Below are 22856 nucleotides of genomic sequence, written 5' to 3' on the forward strand. Positions count from 1 at the left end.
TACTTCTATTATTTTACAATACCAGCGTTTGTTTATTGTCTAATCACAAACATAATGAAATTTAAAACAGATATTTATTCCATTTCTAGAGAATGTAATTGTACGAGGTATATTCTATCCTAACACAAATTATTACTGTAATCAATAAAGCATTTTATGCTTAATTTCTTATTTCTAATGCCCTTTTTATATCACAATTTGTTGACCTTAAAAAACAGTTACCGGTATTTCCCCTTTCCTCTTTGAGCAACAGAAAAGCACCATTTTGAGTATCTTTCTTATAACATTTTAAGCATCATTTTGTTTTCTATGAAAATAAAATATTGTTTTTTCAATCTTTTTCATTTGATTGAAATAGTTTTAAATTCAGTTTTCTGGATGCAACATTGAGAAAAAAACATTCCCCTTCCTACCAACACAAATTTTAAATGGAGTTAAATAGGGCAAACATTTTTCTTCTTCAAAATTTTGCCTTAATAATAAGCTGGTAGTTACAAATACCGGTATATACTGTGAAATCATTAGATTTCATGGTGGCTCAATTTTCATGGAATTTGTGGATACCCGGTACCTCTCATCGACGAATTAACATCCTCCACGAATAAATTAGGGCTTTAAATTCATATTTCTTTTTGCAAGTTTAGGAGAATACACAAATTACGCCTTTAATACTAACCTGTAAATTTTAAGCAATCCACATGAATTTTAATGATTCCACAGTATGTTCTGTCTTGATGACATACATGTACCAGTAAGACACATTATGAATGACATATATTTAATGCTGAATGATACATTCATAAAATTGCATGTGATGATTTTGAATGATACATTTATAAAATTGCATGAGATGAGTACAGGTAAAAATATCTCAATTATGTGAGATCAAGACTTCATAAAACAAAATACAGCCAAACGTACATGCAGACTATCAGCAGTGATACAGCACTATAGAAACTACAATAACAAGCTCACTAATAAGACTCATTCATCAAATGATTTTCTCATCTTCAAATTTCCATTATAAAATATTTCCCAATAGTAAATTCATTCATAAAATTAAAGTTACATTCATCCCAAATATAAAATTACATTTATGGCAATAAGATTGATTCAGTTAAAAAAAAAATCTGTACAGGTTTTTTCTTTCATAAATATATTAACAGACTTTGATACACAGTTGTTTTTCTACATTATAATTTAAAATCTTCGAACATTTAATTATAAGGGTTTACAAACAAATGTATATCATTACTATACAAAGACGTAGAACTAACATGTAAATTCATTGGATTTCAGACACATTCTACTTGTGCACTCAGTACAAAAATACATGTATGATACAAGTTCATACAACAGAAATTGCAGCACACTCTTGAAACATTTCCTTTAATATCCATTTTACATTAAAAATGATTAAAATAAAACTGATATTATTGTTGCAGAATTAGAGGAAGTGTTTGAATGACTCAAGTCAGGGCTTGCTTTGTACTAGAAATTTAACATTAGCTTTCCATTAAATGGGACCAAGAACAGAATAATTGTAGAGTTAATGAGTACCAGTAACCTAATAATAGGAAAGTATTCTGCAGGAAATGACATCAAGAGATGAATTTATCAAATAACAGTTCTGCACCCTTTCTTAGTAAGACTTACAGAGACCACAGAGTTTGAAGCACATTTTATTTAAATCTTCATGGCACAAGCCGGTAAATTGAAATTTCATTACTCTTATTCACTTCAATATTTATGCATATTCTCTTCTGTTAATATGAATCAACCTCTCTGTCTAAGCACAGCACAAACCTAAATAAAACAGTCTAATTATTGCTTGTATTAAATGCAAAAGCCCTCTACCCACTGAGAGCAAATTTTCAAACAGTCTGGATATCTGGATTATCAACACTTTTGTTTGGAGGGTGACTGGAACAGCTTTCGGTTGGCTATTGTCTTCTCCTCCTTCGCCGGTAGTATGGTGGGGGTTTTGTTGTTCTTTGTGGGGGAGGATTTGGCGGGGGAGTAGAAGCACCTCCTACAAACAGCCAGGTACATCTCTGCTCCTCCAATAACCTCAACCTGTAAGTTTTCAAGCTATGAGGCAAAATTTTCATTAGGATGATGATGATAATGATTTATACATGAACATGTTATGGAAAAAGGGAAACCACTCTTGATTTGATTGATCTGCTAAAGAATTTAAAAATCTTGCATTGCACATTCATTTTTGACACCTGCACCAGTGTATGTATGCAATCTATGCAGTACAACTTGTACATTAAGATTTCAGTTGATCTTGTCTTGTGTCAAGGTTGGTATGCCTCCACACTTGGATAAAAAAAAATATATATATTTTTAAAATGGGAAATTGAATTCCATAATGCCTGCTGTTACATTGCATAATAAAATTAAGATTCAGGAAATATGATTACCAGGTAAGAATCCCCCTTACCGCTGTTTCTGTTCCTTTTCGTTTGGTGAAAGATCCCTCATGGTTACAACTCATGCACACAGCCGTCAGTTTTATCACACTCTCTGCTAGAGGCACCAGGTTCAAAATATCACCAAATCCCTAGAACAAAAACATTCAGTTTTAGTATATCATACTTTTAACGGTAATTCCTTGTAACTCCTGGTATGAAAAAATTCGGATGGACGACCTGGGAGCAACAGTACCAGCCATTGAAAAATTGTGTACTGTATTTATTGTGCATAAAAATGTGCGCTAGTTTTGGAAAGATTAACCCCATCTATATGCAAATTCTGTGAAAACAATTAGTACCATTAAATTCTTCATGGAATTTACTTCTGATTTTGTCTTATTATTTGCCTCACACTTTCTCCAGAACACAATACCAACCTCAGAAAATCAAGTATGTTAAATTTACATCTAGATCTAGTCGCCATTTTTACATACATATATATGGTAAACAAACTGACAAACTGCACCACTTCACTTTACAGTGCTGGTGATGGTGTTTGAAAGAATATCAGAGGCAAGTAATGAGACCTGCAGCTAATGGCAACATTGAAAAAACAAAAACAAAATAATTTGACCTTAAACTTGATATATGTAAACTTGATATATGACCATCACTTTTTCTACCAGTCATTTTTATTAAACCTTAAATCCTGAAGCCTTTACTTCAAACTGCATATCTTGTATAAACAAGAATAGAATTCCTGGGTCCCCCGCCGGTCAAGCTGTCTAGTATCGAGTCCATCGACCAAGGCTGATTTTGGAACTTGACCAAGGTATTAGTGGTATAAACATTTAGTATAAATTTAATGAAAATCCGTCAAAATTTGTAGGCATGAGAGCGCTTACAAGGTCAATTTTTGGATAAAACGGAGTCATTATTGCGGTCAAAGTCCCATAACTCCAACAAAAAGTATCGACCAATGCTGATTTTCGAACTTGACCAAGGTAATAGTGGTATAAACATTTGGTATAAATCTAATGAAAATCCGTCAAAATTTGTAGGCATGAGAGCGCTTACAAGGTCAATTTTTGGATAAAACCGAGTCATTATTGCGGTCAAAGTCTCATAACTCCAACAAAAAGTATCGACCAATGCTGATTTTCGAACTTGACCAAGGTAATAGTAGTATATACATTTGGTATAAATTTAATGAAAATCCGTCAAAATTTGTAGGCATGAGAGCGCTTACAAGGTCAATTTTTGGATAAAACAGAGTCATTATTGCGGTCGAAGTCCCATAACTCCAACAAAAAGTATCGACCAATGCTGATTTTCAAACTTGACCAAGGTAATATAGGTATACACATTTGGTATAAATCTAATGAAAATCCATCAAAATTTGTAGGCATGAGAGCGCTTACAAGGTCAATTTTTGGATAAAACCGAGTCATTATTGCGGTCAAAGTCTCATAACTCCAACAAAAAGTATCGACCAATGCTGATTTTCGAACTTGACCAAGGTTATAGTGGTATATACATTTGGTATAAATTTAATGAAAATCCGTCAAAATTTGTAGGCATGAGAGCGCTTACAAAAAAGTGTGACGGACGGACACACGGACGCACGGACGCACGGACGGACGCCTGGCATTTCTATGTCCCCGCACCGCGTTGCGGCGGGGGACAATAAAATTGTAAAAATTACATGTTGTTTTTCCTTTTCTCAACATTTGGTGGGTGGGTGAGGGAGAATTAACTGTTAACTTCATTGAGCATGTATTACCTTCTTCTGAAAAGTTCCGTCTAATGCTGCCACGATCACAGTTTTACCGCGCTCTGCCATTTCATCACAGAATTCCACAACATCTTTAAACTGAAAAAATGATGATTTGATAGAATGATTCTCATTGAAATATCTTGTAAAATTTTGATAAACCATAAATACCGTAGTTGTACAATTGGGTATTCTCAGTATTAAGCATTGTACTGTCTGTTCATGTATGATTTATAACTTTTCTCTAAACTAATATAAAGTAAAAGACAATTTTACACTTAGTTTAAGATCAAGCAGTCTGATAAAAAAATGTTTTATCTCTCTCTCTCTCTCTCTCAAAATTTCAACAGGAGAAGTGTTTAAAGAGAGCCAGTAAGGCCACTATCAACTTACAAATTGTCCTTCATCAATGCCGATGACATCAAAGTTTTCTGCTTGTGATTTCACTTGGTCAAGCACATCTGCTGGAATAGCTGCCAGCGTTTGTCTAAAAAAATTCACACTCTTTCATTTACACAATCATGTAAGACTAGAAACTGATCACAATTTTCCTCCTTTCACAAATCTTGCTTCCATAAAATATCACAGATGTAACAAGTGTTTAGTTCAATTACATATATTTTAAATTGAATTGAATAAGTTTAATGCCAATTTAATGTACATCATTATGTACACCGAATGAGTTCATATATCATACCTGTCATGTGTAGCAATTCCTTCTTTGTCATATCGGTCATCCTTTGAGTATTTGACTACCAGACATTTGTAGTTGGCAATTTGATATCGCTTCATTCTCCTCATTAGTTCCGTACTGTATATACAAAATACAACAAATTAAATAAATCTGAAAAAGAATCTTTTTTTTTCATGCTTCTTTGAACAGTCATGATTTTTACCTTAAAAAGGGAGAAAAAAACAATGCAATGTATATTGTAATAAACATATGGTCACTTACGTTTTCCCAGAAAACATAGGTCCAAAGATGAGCTGAAAGGATAGTAGAAAAGTACATGTAGTTGAATAAAACTATTGTACACTTTTTCTCTCTTCAAATTGATTTGTCCTGCTGATTGTACAAGACAATGAAGGCATCAAGTCATGGATCCACCTGTTCACTCCTGATGGATCATTGACAGGATCAATCTCCTATTCCTAAACAGTAAGGAACACCATTCCCATGGGATTGGGGTAGGTAGGAGGTTTAAAAAATAAAGGGGGGGGGGCACATATTTACATATGTGCAAGGAATATTCAAATAAAATTATTACAACAGAGACATAAATAACATTATTTATGTTTCTGATTACAAGCACAATTTATTTATTTTTTTCAAAGCAGGATGAAACTTGGAAGCAATAGACTTAACATTTGACTGATTTTAAAATATAAAAAATAGATTTGAATAATATAATTAATGCAACATGTGCAATATTCAAATTTATTATTTTTTTATTTATTTATTTTTATTTTTTTTTTGGGGGGGGGGGTCCAGTAATCCCGGCTACGACTTGTTAGATTTATGTCCAATAAGTTTTGGATATTCTTTATTTGAAGTATAAGAGGAAAACATACATTGTGAAAATGAGTTACATATTATATGTCTTCAAGCACAAAGAAACTACCCTCCAGTCATCCATCCGACAATCTGCAAAGGACAAGGATGCAGAAAATCTTTGCATTCACATTTTCCCAAACATGTTTATAAAACATTCTTACTTGAATTTGTCCTCTTGTTCCTTCATAAATTCTCGGGTGAGACACTACATGGCTTGTGGACATCATCTTGGACGAGCTCTTTTGATCGCTTGATCCTCCAAAATTTAGCGCTTAAATTAGTCCTTAAAATTCCCTCCACTTCCGATTACAGCGCCACCTAGATAGTTTACCCTAACAACATTGCAAACGGAATGGCTGATCAAGAGGTATTAGATTTTGTTTTAAAATCCTTTTAATTAGCAAGAATGGCATCTTTTTTTAAGTCGGAGTAGATAAATGAAGCTCTTTAGTATTACACACGCCAGATATTTCTTATATATGCTAAGGTTTTCTGAGAAATTACTCTTAATTAGATAAAGCGATAATTCGAATTTCCTCAGCAATGTTTTTATTTACTTCTACAAAGAAGCAGTTGATTAAACACCAATTCTCTGCGATACATTATAGTTTATAATACAAATATAATGTTTTATTTTTTTAAAAGAGCCATTGAAAAGAAAGTTTTCTTTGGTAAAACTAATATAAATTATGGTAACCATACTAACATCAGTATGAACATCACTGTATGTTATACACTGTTATACTTGTGCATGTTATGTTTTGGAGGATTCAATTCTCAGCTCATTGCTTTACTTTTCTACAAGACAAAATGTTAGCTACTTGTTATCTGTTTACTCCAGAGATTTCGAGGCTTGTGCAATCTATAACTACAGACAAATTGTTCCGCCACCGTCATTTACATTAAAATTTTAATCTCGACATAGATCTATTAGATAGGGATGTGCAAATGATATTATTGGTAACTACCGGTACCAACTGACTTTTCATGTACAAAAAATATGTAAATTTTATTATTATTAGGAAACACAGCCTACCGACTCTGTCCCTAAGGAGGCAGAAAACACGGAAGCTCCTGCACCAAGTGAGGAAACACCTGCAGCAGAACAAATAGAGCAGCCCCCAGCTGAAGAAAATACCACCGATGAGGCACCAAAGGAGGAAGAACCCCCCAAAACAGAGGAACCAGCAAATACAGAAGAACCAGCCAAAGAGGATGCTCCGCCAGCAGAGGAAGCACCTGCTGACTCCAACACTAATGCTGAGGAAAAGACTGAGGAGCCCCCTGCAGGTTAGTCATAATAAAATCCTTAGTTTGATACTAGGATCATAGAAAGCTCATATCAACAAAAATTGGGGAGTTTGCATTCTATGCTGTTGTTGATTAATCACGTATGTTAATGATTTCTATTATTTCAAAGATAACAATTCGAAATCTTGTTAAATATTGTTGTCATCTTTGGTAACACCATAGAAAGAAAATGGGTAAAAACACAGCTTAGGAAAATGATAAATTATTATTGTTAACGTCTGCTAAAAACAATCAAGCACATGGTTGATAATCATTCTTATTCATGCATGATCAGAGGGAGCTGAGCAAACAGAGACCGCTGTAGAGGGTGACCAACCAGCAGAAGGGGAACAGCTGGCAGAGGGGGAGGGAGGAGAGAAAGCTGAGGAGGGAGAGAAACCAGAAGGGGAGACCGCAGAGGAGGGGGAGAAACCAGCCGAGACAGAAGGAGAGGATGGTGCACCTAAAGCAGAAGGTCTGCATTATGATTTTTTCTTGAGCTTTTTTATTTCTGAGTGTTTATGTGTTTGTGTTGCAGTGTTTTGAGAACTTGGAAGTTTTCTCTAGAATTTAGTTAATGTCATTTTAACCCACAGGAGAAGAAGGGGAGAAACCAGACGGAGAAACAGCTGCAGAGGACGGGGAGACTGCAGAGAAACCAGAGGGAGAAGAGGGGTCAAAATCACCTGTACCTCAGGTAAACATAGAGCTTTAACCCCAACTTGCCCACTCCCTGAACTCCTAAAATAACATCATTCTACAATGTCCTTTATGATAAAATTAAAGTTAGGTCTTTTGTCATTTCATTTATCTTGGTTTTCATGAATGATTTCAACAGAGTGATACATTTGCTGAGGGAGAGAGACCAGAGAGTCCAGAGGTTGTGGGTGAGAAATTGTCCCGAGAAGGAAGTCCGGTCCAGGAGGCCCGAGGTGAAGGACTTCAGCCCGACACAGCTGCCCTTGAACCTGGAACGCCAGAAGGTTCAAGGCCAGGTAAGAAACTCAAAATAATTGATCTGTAAATGATCTATTGAAATTTACTTTTAGAAATACTTAAAAAGAAAAATGGATTCATATTCCACAACGTGAATTGTTGCAGTAATACAATTTAAAAAAATTTCTGATGATTTCTGACAACTTTTATATCTTGCACAATGATTGAATTATAGCATCAGTCACAGAAGACCAGCATTTAGCTCCCTTTGCTGAAGAGGAAGAAGAGGAAGAGGAGGAGGAGGAAGAAGAGGAAGAGGAGGAAGAAGAACCACAGCCTCAGTTTGATAGAGAGGCTCTCCTTGAGCAATATCAGGTTTGATACCATATATCTAATGTGCAGAACAATCATTCACAGCATTAAGTTGTGATCCAATCCAAGAACCATAAATCAAATCGATGAACAAAAAAAAAATGAAAACAATAAATAATAACAATCTCAAACTACAGATGATTAATAGTGCTGGTAATCATGTATTCGAAATCACAAGTTCTAGAAAAGAGGAAATCAAACCCATGAAAAAAAAAAAGAATTAATGCTAAATTATGGTAAAAAACAAATAAGAAATCAGTCTCCAACTAAAGGTGGTAAGAAGTGCTGGTACAGGATATTTGAAATGCTCATCCATTTTGTAAATTTGATGACATAATTTTTTGATTTTTGACAGACATTACTTGAGGAGAGAAGAGAATTGCAACAGTCTAACTACTTGCTGCAGCACAAATTAGCAGAGCATTTCAGGAAGAAGAAAGCCGATGATGCTCGACAAGACTACGATAAAACTGCCAACGATCAGGACTCCAAATACGTCAAGTACATGGGTAGGTAGTGTGTAACAGAATGCAGGTCTGACTGCTATCATAATTTGTCTTTGTCTTTTGTTCCTACCTGTGGCAGAATTTTTTTCCTCCAGGATTTAGATATTGTTTATTATCAGAGTTCTGAAATTAAAACTGTTTTTGTTTGTTATCAGTCTAATGAAATTAAAACCTGTTAGTTTCTGAATACCAAAATGTTTGCATTTCTTGTGCTTGTCTTGATGACTTGCCTGAGTATTGTAAGGACCTATCTTAATGTAAACAAATCTATCTTGCAGCACAAGTTGATGAGTTAAGAAAACTAGATGCAGCTGAGAGAGAAAATTACAAAAATCAAATGGAAGATTTGAGAATTAAGTGTGAAGATAAGAAACAAAGAGTGGACGAGGAGAGGAAGAAATTCATGGAGTTTAAGAAGCAAGTGGCTCTAAACGCCATCTCCAACAGATCAGGCAAACCTGTTCCACCCAAGGTACCATATTTAAAAGTAGTAGTAGTAGATGGTCTTATTTTCCAGTTTCATAATGCTATAAAACATTCAATTTTGTTGTTAACAAAGATAACTATAGTTCTGAGTTTGTACTGATGAGCCGAAATTTTTTGTTTTTTAAGCTTTTCATCAGTTTAATAATACATGTATTATCAAAAAAGTTGAAAATAACCAGATTTTTTGATGTTGTTAAAGCTTTCCAACAAGTTGTTTGCTTTTATTGTGATTTTTTTATTCTTTTAAACTCATATAACATGTAAGGTTTGTTAAATTATTTTCCAGGACATTGAACAAGCTCTATCAGTGGAAAACAAAAAAGAACAAGATGTAGTAGCAGTCCGCTTAGAAAATATCAAACTGAAGAACAAATTAAAGAAGAAAGAACATCAGCTTAAGTCTAAGGTAAGAGACAGCAGCTTGGAGATTCAATATATGTTTTATTAAATGATATTGTGGAGTTCTAGCCTACACCAATACTGGTCATATTGAAACATTTGCTCACTGAAGAATGAATCCATTTTGATTTTCAGGAGGAACTTGCAGAGGGTTTACATCTGATCGATTTTGAACAGCTGAAAATTGAAAATCAGACATACAATGAGAAAATTGAAGAAAGAAATGAGGTATTGAGTTCATTTGATTACTTGAATAAGCATTACTTTTTTACATTTGCCTGTTTTTTTATTTTCCGGAAAGTTTTATACATAAATTACTGATTTTTGTCTACAGGAAATTTTAAAATTAAGAAAGAAAATCACCAGCACTGTACAAGTTTTAACCCACTTGAAAGAAAAACTTCAGTTTGTGCAAGCTGAAAACCAAGTGCAGAAAGGTCGTCTGAGGGAAGTAGAGGCTGAAGCAGCCATGGTATGTATTGGAATTTATATTAATTAGTTTCGTTCAAGCTATAAAACAAACAATATCAAGGAAATGATTCCGCTTCCTCATAAAACTAATAGCCACAAAATAGAATTGCATGTACCACAAAATGTAGAGATAAGAAATGTATTTCTAGTAGGGTAGTCCCTATATTTTACATTTGTTTAATAGATACATGTATTAATGCAGAATGAAAATACAATCCAAAACGTTCTTGTTGGTTATTTTAAGTTTCCAAAGTAACTTTATTGTGGTACATCAAATGATTGATATTATTTACCCCCCTTTTCATGCTATTTTTTTTTTCATGTTATAAAAGCAGTTTCTTGTGCTTATAAACTGTAATTCTTTCCTTAACTTTCATCTATTCCCAAGATTACTTTTCTAAACTGTTGACATTTCTTTGTTGCAGAAAAGAGATATTTTATCGCGAACAAAACAGGCGAGGGATGCTCTTCGAATCGACAATCAGCGACTGCGTCAGAGTTGCGGATTACTGGGTAACGAGCCACTGCTTCGAGATTTCGAGGAGAGAAAGGATGAAAGTGATGATCTAAGAGAGAGACTTGAAAGGTTAAAAATGACACATGCTGAACTCACACTGAACTGCAATCAAGTGCGGAGGAAAATCGAGCAAGCGCGACAGAATCGAGGCTGATCAAGTTTCATAGACAGTATATGTGAACTAAAGATCGATGGTTTACAGCTGGAAATGTGATAATTTTTTATGGATATATAAATTGTTGTTGATGTATATATGTATTATATATGAATTATGGACACATAATAAATTAAACTTATTGTTCATATATTACTTTGGTTGGTTTAGCAATTGAGTAGGGATAGTTGAAATTAGCTTTCTTGTGACAAGAACTGTAACCCTAACTACATTTTTACCAAAAAAATAATTCCTAAATTTTAAACAAGAGTAGAGGAATGCAGGGGGTGTAAAACATGTATTTTAATACACAAAGCCCAGAGAACTTTTGTGTAATACCAATAGAACCAGTGATTTTCAGATTTTAAAATTTTATTTTTGTTAAATAGATGAGGTGTAGTACCACATCAAAGAATTAGATTTATCTTATGACTACGAAAGAAACGTGCACATGGTAAAGTGGTATAGATCTGCACATATAATAACCATTTTAAGATTCCTAAAATAATGATTTTTCTATCCAGCTCGTGCACAAATGTCAACGTACAATATATAGTTAGTACATGAAAAACATGTATATGAGCCACAATATATTTCTATCAGTTATAATCATACATCAAATTGTACATGATTCATGATATATGGTCAATCCCGTTAGGTGATTTTTTTTCTTCTCGGATCAGCAATTCTGGTGAGCTTACTAAAGATATAATATTTGAGCAACTGTTTAATTAATTAAATGCGATTAAAGACAAACGAAATTTACAGTGTGGGAGAGCAAAAAATAAAGAAGATTATATTATCAAACTTTAGCCTTACCATATTCCACCTCATGGCCAGTGTCGAATAGTTTACGCCCCCCCCCCCACCCCCCCCGTTAAAAGGTAACGGTAAAATGACCTTGGTCCACCACACACATGGTCAAAGTATATAGACAGCATATGAACATCGGGAATACATGTTTTTAAATTTCCAAATGAAATAATGCTTCTCACAATCATAGTGAAAAGGGTTTGGTTGTATATGTACATTTTTATGATTGAAATTCAAACAAAATTGCATTTTAAAAAATAGAATGCAATGGATTCAGTTTATTTTTTATTTCTAATCGATTTAATCTTGAAAATGAACAGGATAAAATCTCGTAATTTCATGATATTTTCGAATAGAAAGTAAGAAAGTCATTTAAATATTGCTTATAAAGACGTTAATTTTCATTGTGTTACTACTTGATTCTGAATATGTATATCGCATTTATAGGTGGGACCGGAGATACCGTATAACTGGATTTTTCTGCAAGGTGCTATTTTTTGCTAAATTCTTAAGTAAAGTCTTTATCGCAATGATAAATCAATCGCAAAAATACATTACAAATTGCTAGTAAGCAATCCCATTTTCAGGACCCTCTGTAGGATCCAAACTTATATATTACATCGGTTTTAACACCTTGCGACGTTTTTCTCTTAAGCTAGGGCTCCCAGAGACAATGCTTAAGAATCTCCTTGCTCCAGCGTCACAAATTTTTGTGGGTCCTGTGCTGTACTTTGAAAACCAGTAGATCTTAATAAATCTATTGAAGACGAACACAAGTTTCTTTGGAATCAAGTGTATTTGAAGAACAAGTTATATATGTACATCAAATGCCAATCCCCTCTCTCTCTCTCTCTCTCTCTCTCTCTCTCTCTCTCTCTCTCTCTCTCTCTCTCTCTCTCTCTCTCCAACTGGCTCTCCCTCTCACAGTCTCACTCTTCCCTAATATACTTTGCCCAGAGACCTAACGCTGTTAGGGCATTAGGGCAGCAGGCTCCAGTACTAGGGCTTGCTGTACACCATTATGGCATCGGGGCACCTGTTAGGGCAGCAGGCTCCGGTATCAGGGCCTGCTGCACTATAGCTATCAGGGCGCCATAATTAGGGCACCAAGATTAGGGCTCCTATTAATAGGGCTCAAATTTAAAACAAATCTACTTTAACTGTAGTTATTTATAACATAGAAATATATAAAACAAAAATCGCTACAAGCTTTATGGAATCTACCATTGTGATGGCCAGAAAGGGTTGCAATGGTGGATCTGGCCTTTTCTCCAGCTAAAATTTATTTTGAACGATGATATTTACCTTTTTGAAACATGAAAAATCAAGCGGAGTCCATTAAAAATTTAGAGTCGGTGCGAAATCGCAAAAATTAAATTTGCAAAAATACGTGTACCAGTATTGGTGACGGTGGGGCGGCTGATCTCACAATTTTTGCCCATATCGCCTCAAACCTTCCGTTTCAATCTCCTTTCAGTTGAGTGTAAAAATGAAATATTCGCTATGCCAATAAGTTACATTATTAAGATATTATATATTTACAGACCTAAGAGATGTTATGCACATATGTTATATAAGTCTCTGGTTTAACTGCTTACTCAGGTTAAAGTAGATTCTGATGTAAAATAATGTAAGGATAGTGCAGCAACACTGAAAGTCGATTTCATAAACTTTTCATAAACTTTATAATCTATATCTCTCTCAGCCGCGTGCACTACAGTTTTATTAAACTTTTCTCAAAAGTGAGCGACACTACATGCACATGTATGTATATTATCTAACTATATAACCTTGACCACATGAGGTAATCTAATAAAATGTTTACAATAACATGTTGTGAGTGGTTTATCAAATAGTCCAGAATTCCTATAATTTTAACACTTTCCAAAAACATATCTATAGGCGCCCAACCTAATTTGTAAATGACGAATGGAAAGTCTCTCTCTCTCTCTCTCTCATATATATATATATATATATATATATATATATATATATATATATATATATATATATATATATATATATATATATATATATAACGTTTTTCGTGTTTTCTTATTTAATTTTTATCTATAACTCGCCGACCACTGTGGATTTTATTGTGTTTCAAATATATATATATATATATATATATATATATATATATATATATATATATATATATATATATATATATATATATATATATATATATATATATATATATAATCATCGTTGATTTTATAGTAAAGAGGGTAAACGTATACATGCAAATGTAGCATTTACAAAAATATTGATGGGGGCACCATCGTCGGAAACCACGGGTTTTCTATCCTTTACACTGCTTTCAACGGTATAACGGATAGAAAACTCGTGGGTTCCGACGATGTGGGGGCACCTACAGTATGCCAAAGAACAGACAGTTCGCTCAAAATTTATTTTCTATACATACGTAAATTTAATGTCTGTTTTGAAAGAAAGTATGCTAAATAATTATAATTGCTAACACTTGTGCATGTAATTAATTTCTTCAATTAAAAATATGCTCTAATGTACATGAAATGAGCGTGTATAAATTTATTACCTAAATTAAAATCGACGTCTCATTTCCCTTGCTTTACCCAATCCTTACCATTTTCCCGAATTTCCTCCATAATAACTTTGGTGAAATGTAGTTGTTTCTTGTTTTTGTCGTGTAGACACACAGAAGAAAATACAGGGACATGAAAATTAATAGCAACACTATAATAATCGGAGATAAGGTTGTGCTGGTTCCTTACGAAGAAAAGCATATACCGAGGTGTGAGAGAGAGAGAGAGAGAGAGTTGTTTGAACGTTCATACTTGAGCCAAACACAAAGTGCATATCAGATAATATCCCGTTTCTGAGGTGATCGATTCAGAGCAGCTGGGAGATTTTCAATTTACAATTTGTACATTTTAATTATCAAATTTTAATAATGGCAAACCATACAGTAAATGAAATGTTTTTTTCCCATACAGATATCATGACTGGATGAAGTCAGAAGACCTACAGAGATTAACAGCTTCTGAACCTCTATCTTTGGAAGAGGAATATGAAATGCAAAAGAACTGGAGAAATGATGATGACAGTAATTAATCATGCTTTGAAACTATTGAATATATGCACTGAATTAAATTGCTTTTACAGTTTAAAAGATAAAACAGCAATTAATGCATTTTATGGGATTTTTATAATTTGATGCAAAAGATAATTGATTAATTATTAAAATAATTGCATGCATTTTGATAGCACTTTATATGTCGTGCATGTATGACACTGAATAGATGCAGATATTTTGTCATGATCTCTATAGATATACAATATTGATAAAGTGTTACAGAAGTATTTTGAAATCAGATCTAATTGAGTTTCTTTGAAATTTATTGTTTGATATGCATGTTCAAAACTAAAACGAAGATCAAACTTTAAACTAATTAAAAATTCAGCAAACCCAAACCCATTAAAATTAAAAGTCATTAATATATCTGATATATTGTTCCTTGTAATCTATTCAATCAATCGTATCCTCCTTTTTTTTTTTATTTCCAGAGTGCACATTTATTGTAATAAACAAAGAGAAATATAACGGACCAGACACAGAGATCGGTGAGATTCTGTAATGAATGTAAATAATTGACAAAAGACTGTTGTTGAATGCCTTTTTCACTCCTTTAGATATGAAGTTATGACAGTAAGCTTTTGTAATGTATAAATGTCAAAGGAAATAACAATATCGAAGGGATTTAAAAACTTTAGATTTTTTTCATTGGGAACATCCATTTTAATTTATTTTGTTCAGCAACTTGATCAGTAAGATCAAATTTAATTATCCCACCGTAAAACAAGGCAAGGCATTTACCCTAAATAATTCATATCCCAGTTCAGTTCAAATTATTCTACAATACAGCACAGCTGAAAGAAAAAAGTAGTAGAAATTATTAATTCATAGCCATTTGGTTCCTTGTATTATTATATAGAAATTAAGGTACATATTTGAGAAGTGAAAACAGACCAAGAATTTTCAACAAAATGATAGGACAACGTACTTATTATCACTGCTTAACATGGTGATTAGGCCATGTTTTTTTTATAAGTTGTTTTTCAAGACTTTTTTTTTTAAATTGGGTCAGTAAGTCCAAATAATAAAAAATTAATAAAGACATGCACATTTTCACAAAAAATTATAAATGTAATAGTATAACCACATACACCCCAAAAATTGATAACACATCCAACGAAAATTCCCTCTATATTAAAACTTGTTCAAATATCATTTTGTATATGCTGATTTTTCTGGTAGATTTAATGGTTAAGATCAGGCTTGGGGCAAATTACATTGTAAAGTAATGCATTACATTACCATTACTTCATGAATTTGGGCATTAAATTACCATTACTTGATTTTCTTGAAGTAATGCATTACATTACCATTACATGAGTAAAGTAATGCATTACCATTACCATTACTTTGTTTTAAAAAAGTAAAGCTTAATAAGAGTTTTTGAAAATGTTTCAAATATAAAACCCTCTTTAACATATCTACAGGTTCATGTTCAGTATCGGGTTAAAATTCAATGAGTATACAAGATTCATTCTTTATTTGCTCAATATATAATCATCTTGTGGCATTATGAACAATATATTACAAAAGTAAATACTAAATATTTATAAACATTTGACATGGTATAATGTCAGATATAAAATAGAGACACAGAAGTAACATGCATAACAAAAAACAAATTATGGAATAACGTTGCAGTTATTAATAGCTAAATAGAGATATTTCCCCATATTACACAAATATTTATAATTTTGGACACCTAATTGTATTAATTTATAAACAGAGGATCTTCCAAGTAATATTTCTTAATAATTTTTAATTTGATTTCTTTATACTTTAAGGCAAAAGATTGCTGTTGCACTTTATGATCATCAAAGTTTCAAAGGCTTCATCTTTTAACTGCATCCTGTTAGGTTTGAAAATCCTTCCCAGCTATACTAAATAAACGTTCTACAGGAGCAGTGGAAGCTGGGACTGAAAGATTTTTTGGCAATCTTTATCTTGGAGGATATATATCAAGTGCAATAATATAAAATTACATGAATCTTTTTTTTTTCTTGTCATTAGATACAACATATAAACAACATTTTATCAATCAAAATATAATAGATGCGATAATAATGATAGTATTAGCATTGACAAAAGTAGCCACAGAACATGTGCTGGTAATAATATAAAATATCTAAATTAGGTCGTATGCATACATCTTTATGAAATGATAGACATTTTCTTTTTTAAGTTACATTTTACGGTACATGTTTATTGCTTTAAAAAAAGAAAATAGTGGTAATAATAATAATAAAAATAATAATAGGGTTTATCACCGAGTACTACTAAATAAATTTGAAGAATTCTAACAGTAAATGTAGATATATGCTGTCTATAGGGATCACCACTTCTTCGTTACAGTTCATTCACATACCCTATAGACAGCGCTACTGGAGGACTGGTTTCCTCTCAGTAGATATTTTATTTATAAATGTATAATTTTATATAACATAAGTTTACATATAGTAGTATTTTACAACATACGAGCAAAATCAGTGATATAACTTGCTCTAGATTTGTACTTCAAACGTAAAACAGATGCGTAATTTAACAGAGATAATTTGATATGCGTCTTAAGACCTTCTTCGTTTTCATCTATTTTTTCTAATCTACAATACATTTTATACTTATATATTCTCAATGCTATTAAGGATATTAAAAAATTTAATGTTGCAGTTTTTCTATTGTTTTCTAAGTAAAAACCTATAATAATATGTTTCCATTTAACATCAAAAGAAAGAAATTCACTTAATAACCTCCATATCAATAGCACATTTTTACATTCATAAATCAAATGATAACTTGTTTCCATCTTGTTACACATCCTGCACTCTGGTTTCACATCTACCTTCCATTAACATAAATATGCATTATTACACAATATATTATTAAGCAGTCGGTAATTGAAGTCAGATAATTGTTTATCTTCAACTTCTAAAATTTTACAGACATATATTTTTTCCCATTGTTGAGTATCGTGAATTTCAAACTCTTTCGATAGTTTTGTCTGGTAGCAAGGTTTTGTAAACTTCTTCTTTATAAAATTTTTGTAAAAAAAATTACATTTTTTTCCATACAAGTTATCATAGCCAGTTTGAAAATAAAAATCTAAACCAATTTTCTTATCCACAAATTTTGTATTTGCAAAATTATATTTTCTCACCACTGATTTTAACACAGAAATAATAGTCTTATATTCACATAACCAATTAGATCTATCTTTCAAAACATTGGTTAAACTTTCTAAAGTTCGAATTTTTCCATTATTATCCAGTATATCTTTCACAAATAGGATGCCACTTTTAACCCAATTTTCAAAAAATAATACATTTCCTTTGTATCGCATATTACAATTGTTCCATATCGGCTGTCGTACTATATTGACATTTGACATTACATCTAATCGGGGAATTTTACATTCATTTAGAGAACAAAGTATTTCTTTATAGAACAGTGGAAATTTTAGATTGTCTACGTTACTCGAAAATTGCAAAACATACATCACATCTATATTATATTTGTTACAAAAACCGTTCAGTATATTGTACAGAACTCCTTTTGATTTCAATATTCTTGGTAACCAGGCCGCTTTTAAAGCTTTGAGTTTACTTTCTACATCAATGATACCCAGACCACCATTTCTTACATCGCCGATAAGAGTATTGCGTTTTATTCTTTCTGATTTATTCCATACGAAATTAAATATGAGACGTTGAATTTTCTTTAAGAATTCCTTCCCTGGGAGGCATAAAATAGACGCTACGTATATAAGTTTTGATATAGCTAGTGTGTTAATTATACAAGACTTTCCAAATAATGTTAATTTTCTGCGTTTCCATGATTCAAACAGTTTTTCCATATCATTATATATTTTCATCCAGTTTTTGTTGTAACATTCCTCTTTGTCATGCCCTATATATATACCAAGACACTTTACAGTATTATCAGCTACTTTTATTCCATTAATTTCTGTAAGTGTGTTTTTTAGTCCACCTAGTTTTATTAACATTTATTTTGGATCCTGCGTGATCACAGAATTCGTATACTATTTTCATAGTGTTTATAAAAGAAATATCATCTCTTACAGTTATTGTCAAATCGTCTGCGTGCTGAACACTTTTAATTTCATTTGAGTTTATGTTAATACCTTTACATGAATCTTGTATTTTCTATCAGTGCAAACTAATGTTCTTAATATACATGTACAACAGAGAGAGAGAGAGAGAGAGAGAGAGAGAGAGAGAGAGAGAGAGAGAGAGAGAGAGAGAGAGAGAGAGAGAGAGAAATTATTTTTAAATGGGTTATATTATTGGAAGTGATTTTGATTTTCATCATGGATGGACATGCATTCATTTTGTTTTTAAATTAAAGGTGGATGTCTGTCCTCTATTCTATTGGGACATAGCCAAGGGAAGGGGATTGGGGTGTAGCGCTCTTTTAACAATAGATTGTTTTGATACTTAGAGTATCCTGGGGGCATAGTGTGTGTTGTTGACACATTCTCTTTATTGAAGTGAAAACTAATTAGAGTGATTTAAATGATTTTAAACTCTTAATAACAACACTCTTAAAAATGTTATGGAATTGTGTTGTTATATCTAGTAATATTAAGAATTTAAAAATGAACTTTATTTTAAAAAAAAATTTACAAAACAACTAAAACATTTTTATCTCAAGAATTATTTCTTTCTTCTGTAAAATAATTTTAATCAAGTACAATTTCAGCTAATCATTTCTTTATCACATATTTAAAGTGAACATGCATAAATAAGCATAGTAATGCTAAGTAATGCCATGTAATGCCAGCATTACACTAGATTTTGGAAAGTAATGCATTACAGTACCATTACTTGTAATGCTGAAATTGTAGCATTACACATTACTAGCATTACTTTGAAAACATGTAATGCATTGCAATGCATTACCATTACATGTAGCATTACCCCAAGCCTGGTTAAGATTTTATTCACCTGAAACCACAAACAGTTTTTGTTTCCAATTTCTGAAAATTTGGGTCAGTCGGTCTCAAAAAACAATGAATAAAAACTGGCCTTAATAACCCAAAATGCATGGTTCACATATTGGAGCATTATTGTCTAGTTGGCATAGAGAAATGGTCTTTTAGTCCTTTTATTACAAAGGGCAATAGAATAATTTAAATACATGTACAATAGAACAATGAAGTAACTAATTCAAATACAAAATTGACACATTCAACTCTGTGTAGAATAAGGTAAAATAGAACTAAAAAGTTATCAATTTTCTTCTTCAATTTTTTATCGGAGTAGTCTCTCTTGATTCATCCTAGTAAGTTTTGTTTTTTTACTAAAATAAAATTATATCAAATTCATTTTGTACCTATAGATGCTATGGTTGGTGATGTCAACTTGTTTTTCGGTGAAGAGAGTGAAGGAGCAGGAGAAATCAACATGATGATAGCAGGTAGTGAACAAGCAATGTATAATTTTTTATTAATTATTCAATGAATGTTGTATGCAGGTCCTAAAGATAATTGAAATGCAACACAATAGTTAGGTTATAAAGTTGACTAATCCTTTAATTATTGGTGTTATATATAATCACTTCTTATACGTATTGAAGAATAGCGTTGTGAAGTAGTTCGTTGTTCGTTGTGTAGTTACTGTAGATTCGCTGTATCTAACACTACAATCCCCCCAACCCTCACCCCCAAAAAGGTGTGTGTGTGTGTGTGTGTGTGTGTGTGTGTGTGTGTGTGTGTGTGTGTGTGTGTGTGTGTGTGTGTGTGAAAAATAGAGCAAATCAAAGATGGACAAAAATTGAATAAAAATACAAACAAAAAATTAAAAATTACTACAACATAGTACACTTGTGAAAAACATATTGAAAAACTAAGAATTGTGGTTTTGTTGTCTTAGATGATAGCGTCCGTCGTAAGGGGTTCGGTACTGAGGCTTTGTTCCTGATGATCCGATATGGTGAGTTCTCTTTGAGTTGTAGAATTCGGAAAATGGTTTCTCTAAATTATCTTATTCAAAACGAAATGAATATTTTGTAATTTTAGATTTTATCATGTACGAGGGTTGTTCGGAAATTATTGAGACAACATGAATATCTCTCTTTTTAAGTGACGAATTTTAATGTATATTGGCATAATCATTGAAAAAACCCAAACGAATAATTAAGCAAAGTAATATTACAAAATAATGAATAGTTTGTTTATGACAGTACATAAACAAGTCGGTGGTTGGAGTACCTGGCGCAGGCACAAATTTGGAGTTTAAAAAACTTAAACATCTTTATCTTAAGTGTTGTTGGACCTACAATTCTTGATAAAAGAAATCAAATTTGGGATGCTCATTTTGCTTTTTATTGTGACTCACTTTTGTGTAAGTTTTACTAGTTCGGGTTGAATTACAAAGAGAGTATTTAAATATGTACCCAGCAATTGAAATTTGACAAAGACGGTTTGTTAAAATTTGACGTCAAGGCGGCGCAGCGAATAAACATAAAATTGGTGTGAATCTCGGAAGAAGACCTTTTGGCCAAGAAATTGCTTACAGAAAAACCTATACGATGGAAAGAGGCCAAAAGCTTCAGTTAATCGGGGTTTATTTACTGTTTGTTTAACTAAAATTAAAACAAATGGACTAAATATAAATTACTCTTTTTTTATACTGATTTTAACAGTTCTAAGATATGTACAGAATGAATGTAAGAGACGTTCCCAGTAAGTTGACTTTTAAAAAGAAGAAATAACTCGATTTTTTTCACCAAAAAAAAAAACAAGAGAGGAAAATATATATTACTGTTGCCATTTTAAAATAAAAGAAAAGATGAAAAATGAAGAATAATTCATGTTTTCCATTCGTTTGTTAGGTGCTTTTAACATAGGACCAAGTAAAAACGTTAAAATGACGTTGCGATGAGTTTGTGGTTTCGCCGGGTCATTGGAAGTAGGCTTTATTAGCTTACCAGGAATGAACAAATGATTTATTAACTTCAAAATTTGTACATTAATAAAATACATACTGGTTTATTTTCTGGTGAAATTTCGATGATTTATTCTTTTTCCAATGGGAGTAAGAGTAAATGTCTCAATAATTTCCGAACAACCCTTGTAAATAAAATAATTTTGAATTTTACACGTGGGGGGAGGGTCGAACCCGACCCCCCCCCCCCCCCCCATTCCTCTCTAGATCCGCGTCCGCACATGGAAATTCATATGAATATAAACTGTAAACTATGATGTGTTACTGTTTATGTATATTTTTGTTACCCATTTCTTCTTAATCCTTGACTCGCTATTTGAAATCAGTATCTGTGTAGATTTAATGCATAATAATGATTAATTTGAAAAGCTAGTTAATTCAAATATGGGTTAAAGTCATTCTGAAAGTGCCAGTAGACGAGATAGTACCCAAATCCCTACGTATACCATGGACAATTCAATAGACATGCCAATAAAAACAACACCGATCGTGTTTTTAAAAAGATGTTTTATTCCTTACATTGTGTAATTTCCAAAATCAACTCGCCAATGTCTTTATGTCATGAATTGCAGGTTGTGAGCATCTAAATCTTCAACAGGTGCGTGCCAAGATTGGTTTTGATAACGAGGCCAGCATTAAGATGTTCACTAAACACGGATTTAAAGAGGTAGGGCAATATTGTCAGTCGATATATCTTGTCACGCAAAAATGTAGATGACGTCAAACTAGCGAAGTCTAATGGACATTTTCATGGGATTTTCTTTTTTCGGGGGGGGGGGGGGATTTTTAATTTAAGGTTTAGTTGAAAAAAAGTTGGGGTTTATATATTAATATAATATTCACGCTTATTGAAAACGATAAGATTTGGTTTAATTCTTCTACCTACCACAAACTGCATAATATTATTTTTTTTCGCAGGAATCCAAGTCTGATATCTTTAAGGAGGTGACGTTGGTACTCCATCTAGAAAGTGACGTCTTAACAAAAATAACAGAGTTGACGGAAGGCTACCGAGAAGAGAAATATAAATAAAAAACTTTTTTTTTCTTAAAAAAAGTCTCATTTATCTTCAAATGTCAG

General features: G+C 32.5%; 3 protein-coding genes across 5 annotated transcripts; 2 read left to right on the forward strand and 1 right to left on the reverse strand.

The window, feature by feature from the left end:
- Positions 1 to 761: 761 nt before the first annotated feature.
- Positions 762 to 6049, reverse strand: LOC128167073 (thymidine kinase, cytosolic-like). Of its 2 annotated transcripts, none has more exons than XM_052832589.1 (7): positions 5911 to 6049; positions 5150 to 5181; positions 4892 to 5005; positions 4588 to 4681; positions 4204 to 4293; positions 2450 to 2569; positions 762 to 2091 (listed from the first exon to the last, which is right to left on the reverse strand). In XM_052832589.1, the coding sequence occupies exons 1-7, from the start codon at positions 5974 to 5976 to the stop codon at positions 1900 to 1902; spliced, it is 708 nt and encodes a 235-aa protein (XP_052688549.1). In that variant the 5' UTR covers positions 5977 to 6049; the 3' UTR covers positions 762 to 1899. The 2 variants fall into 2 exon arrangements, with proteins under 2 accessions (XP_052688549.1, XP_052688550.1); XM_052832590.1 differs by having other exon boundaries at positions 762 to 2076; positions 5911 to 6023.
- A 9-nt stretch (positions 6050 to 6058) lies between these two features.
- Positions 6059 to 11029, forward strand: LOC128167074 (coiled-coil domain-containing protein 96-like). Its single transcript, XM_052832592.1, has 12 exons — positions 6059 to 6116; positions 6772 to 7039; positions 7335 to 7514; positions 7636 to 7736; positions 7878 to 8034; positions 8211 to 8350; positions 8703 to 8856; positions 9132 to 9325; positions 9626 to 9745; positions 9874 to 9966; positions 10073 to 10210; positions 10635 to 11029. The coding sequence occupies exons 1-12, from the start codon at positions 6102 to 6104 to the stop codon at positions 10878 to 10880; spliced, it is 1806 nt and encodes a 601-aa protein (XP_052688552.1). The 5' UTR covers positions 6059 to 6101; the 3' UTR covers positions 10881 to 11029.
- Positions 11030 to 14299: 3270 nt separating this feature from the next.
- LOC128167882 (alpha/beta-tubulin-N-acetyltransferase 9-like) lies at positions 14300 to 22832 on the forward strand. 2 transcript variants are annotated; one of them, XM_052833831.1, is made up of 7 exons: positions 14300 to 14472; positions 14675 to 14784; positions 15246 to 15302; positions 20170 to 20247; positions 20703 to 20762; positions 22349 to 22443; positions 22695 to 22832. In XM_052833831.1, the coding sequence occupies exons 1-7, from the start codon at positions 14396 to 14398 to the stop codon at positions 22806 to 22808; spliced, it is 591 nt and encodes a 196-aa protein (XP_052689791.1). In that variant the 5' UTR covers positions 14300 to 14395; the 3' UTR covers positions 22809 to 22832. The 2 variants fall into 2 exon arrangements, with proteins under 2 accessions (XP_052689791.1, XP_052689792.1); XM_052833832.1 differs by lacking the exon at positions 20703 to 20762.
- The last annotated feature ends 24 nt before the right edge of the window (positions 22833 to 22856 follow it).

This window comes from Crassostrea angulata, chromosome 10 (assembly GCF_025612915.1).
Source record: "Crassostrea angulata isolate pt1a10 chromosome 10, ASM2561291v2, whole genome shotgun sequence".
Classification (NCBI taxonomy): Eukaryota; Metazoa; Mollusca; class Bivalvia; order Ostreida; family Ostreidae; genus Magallana; species Magallana angulata.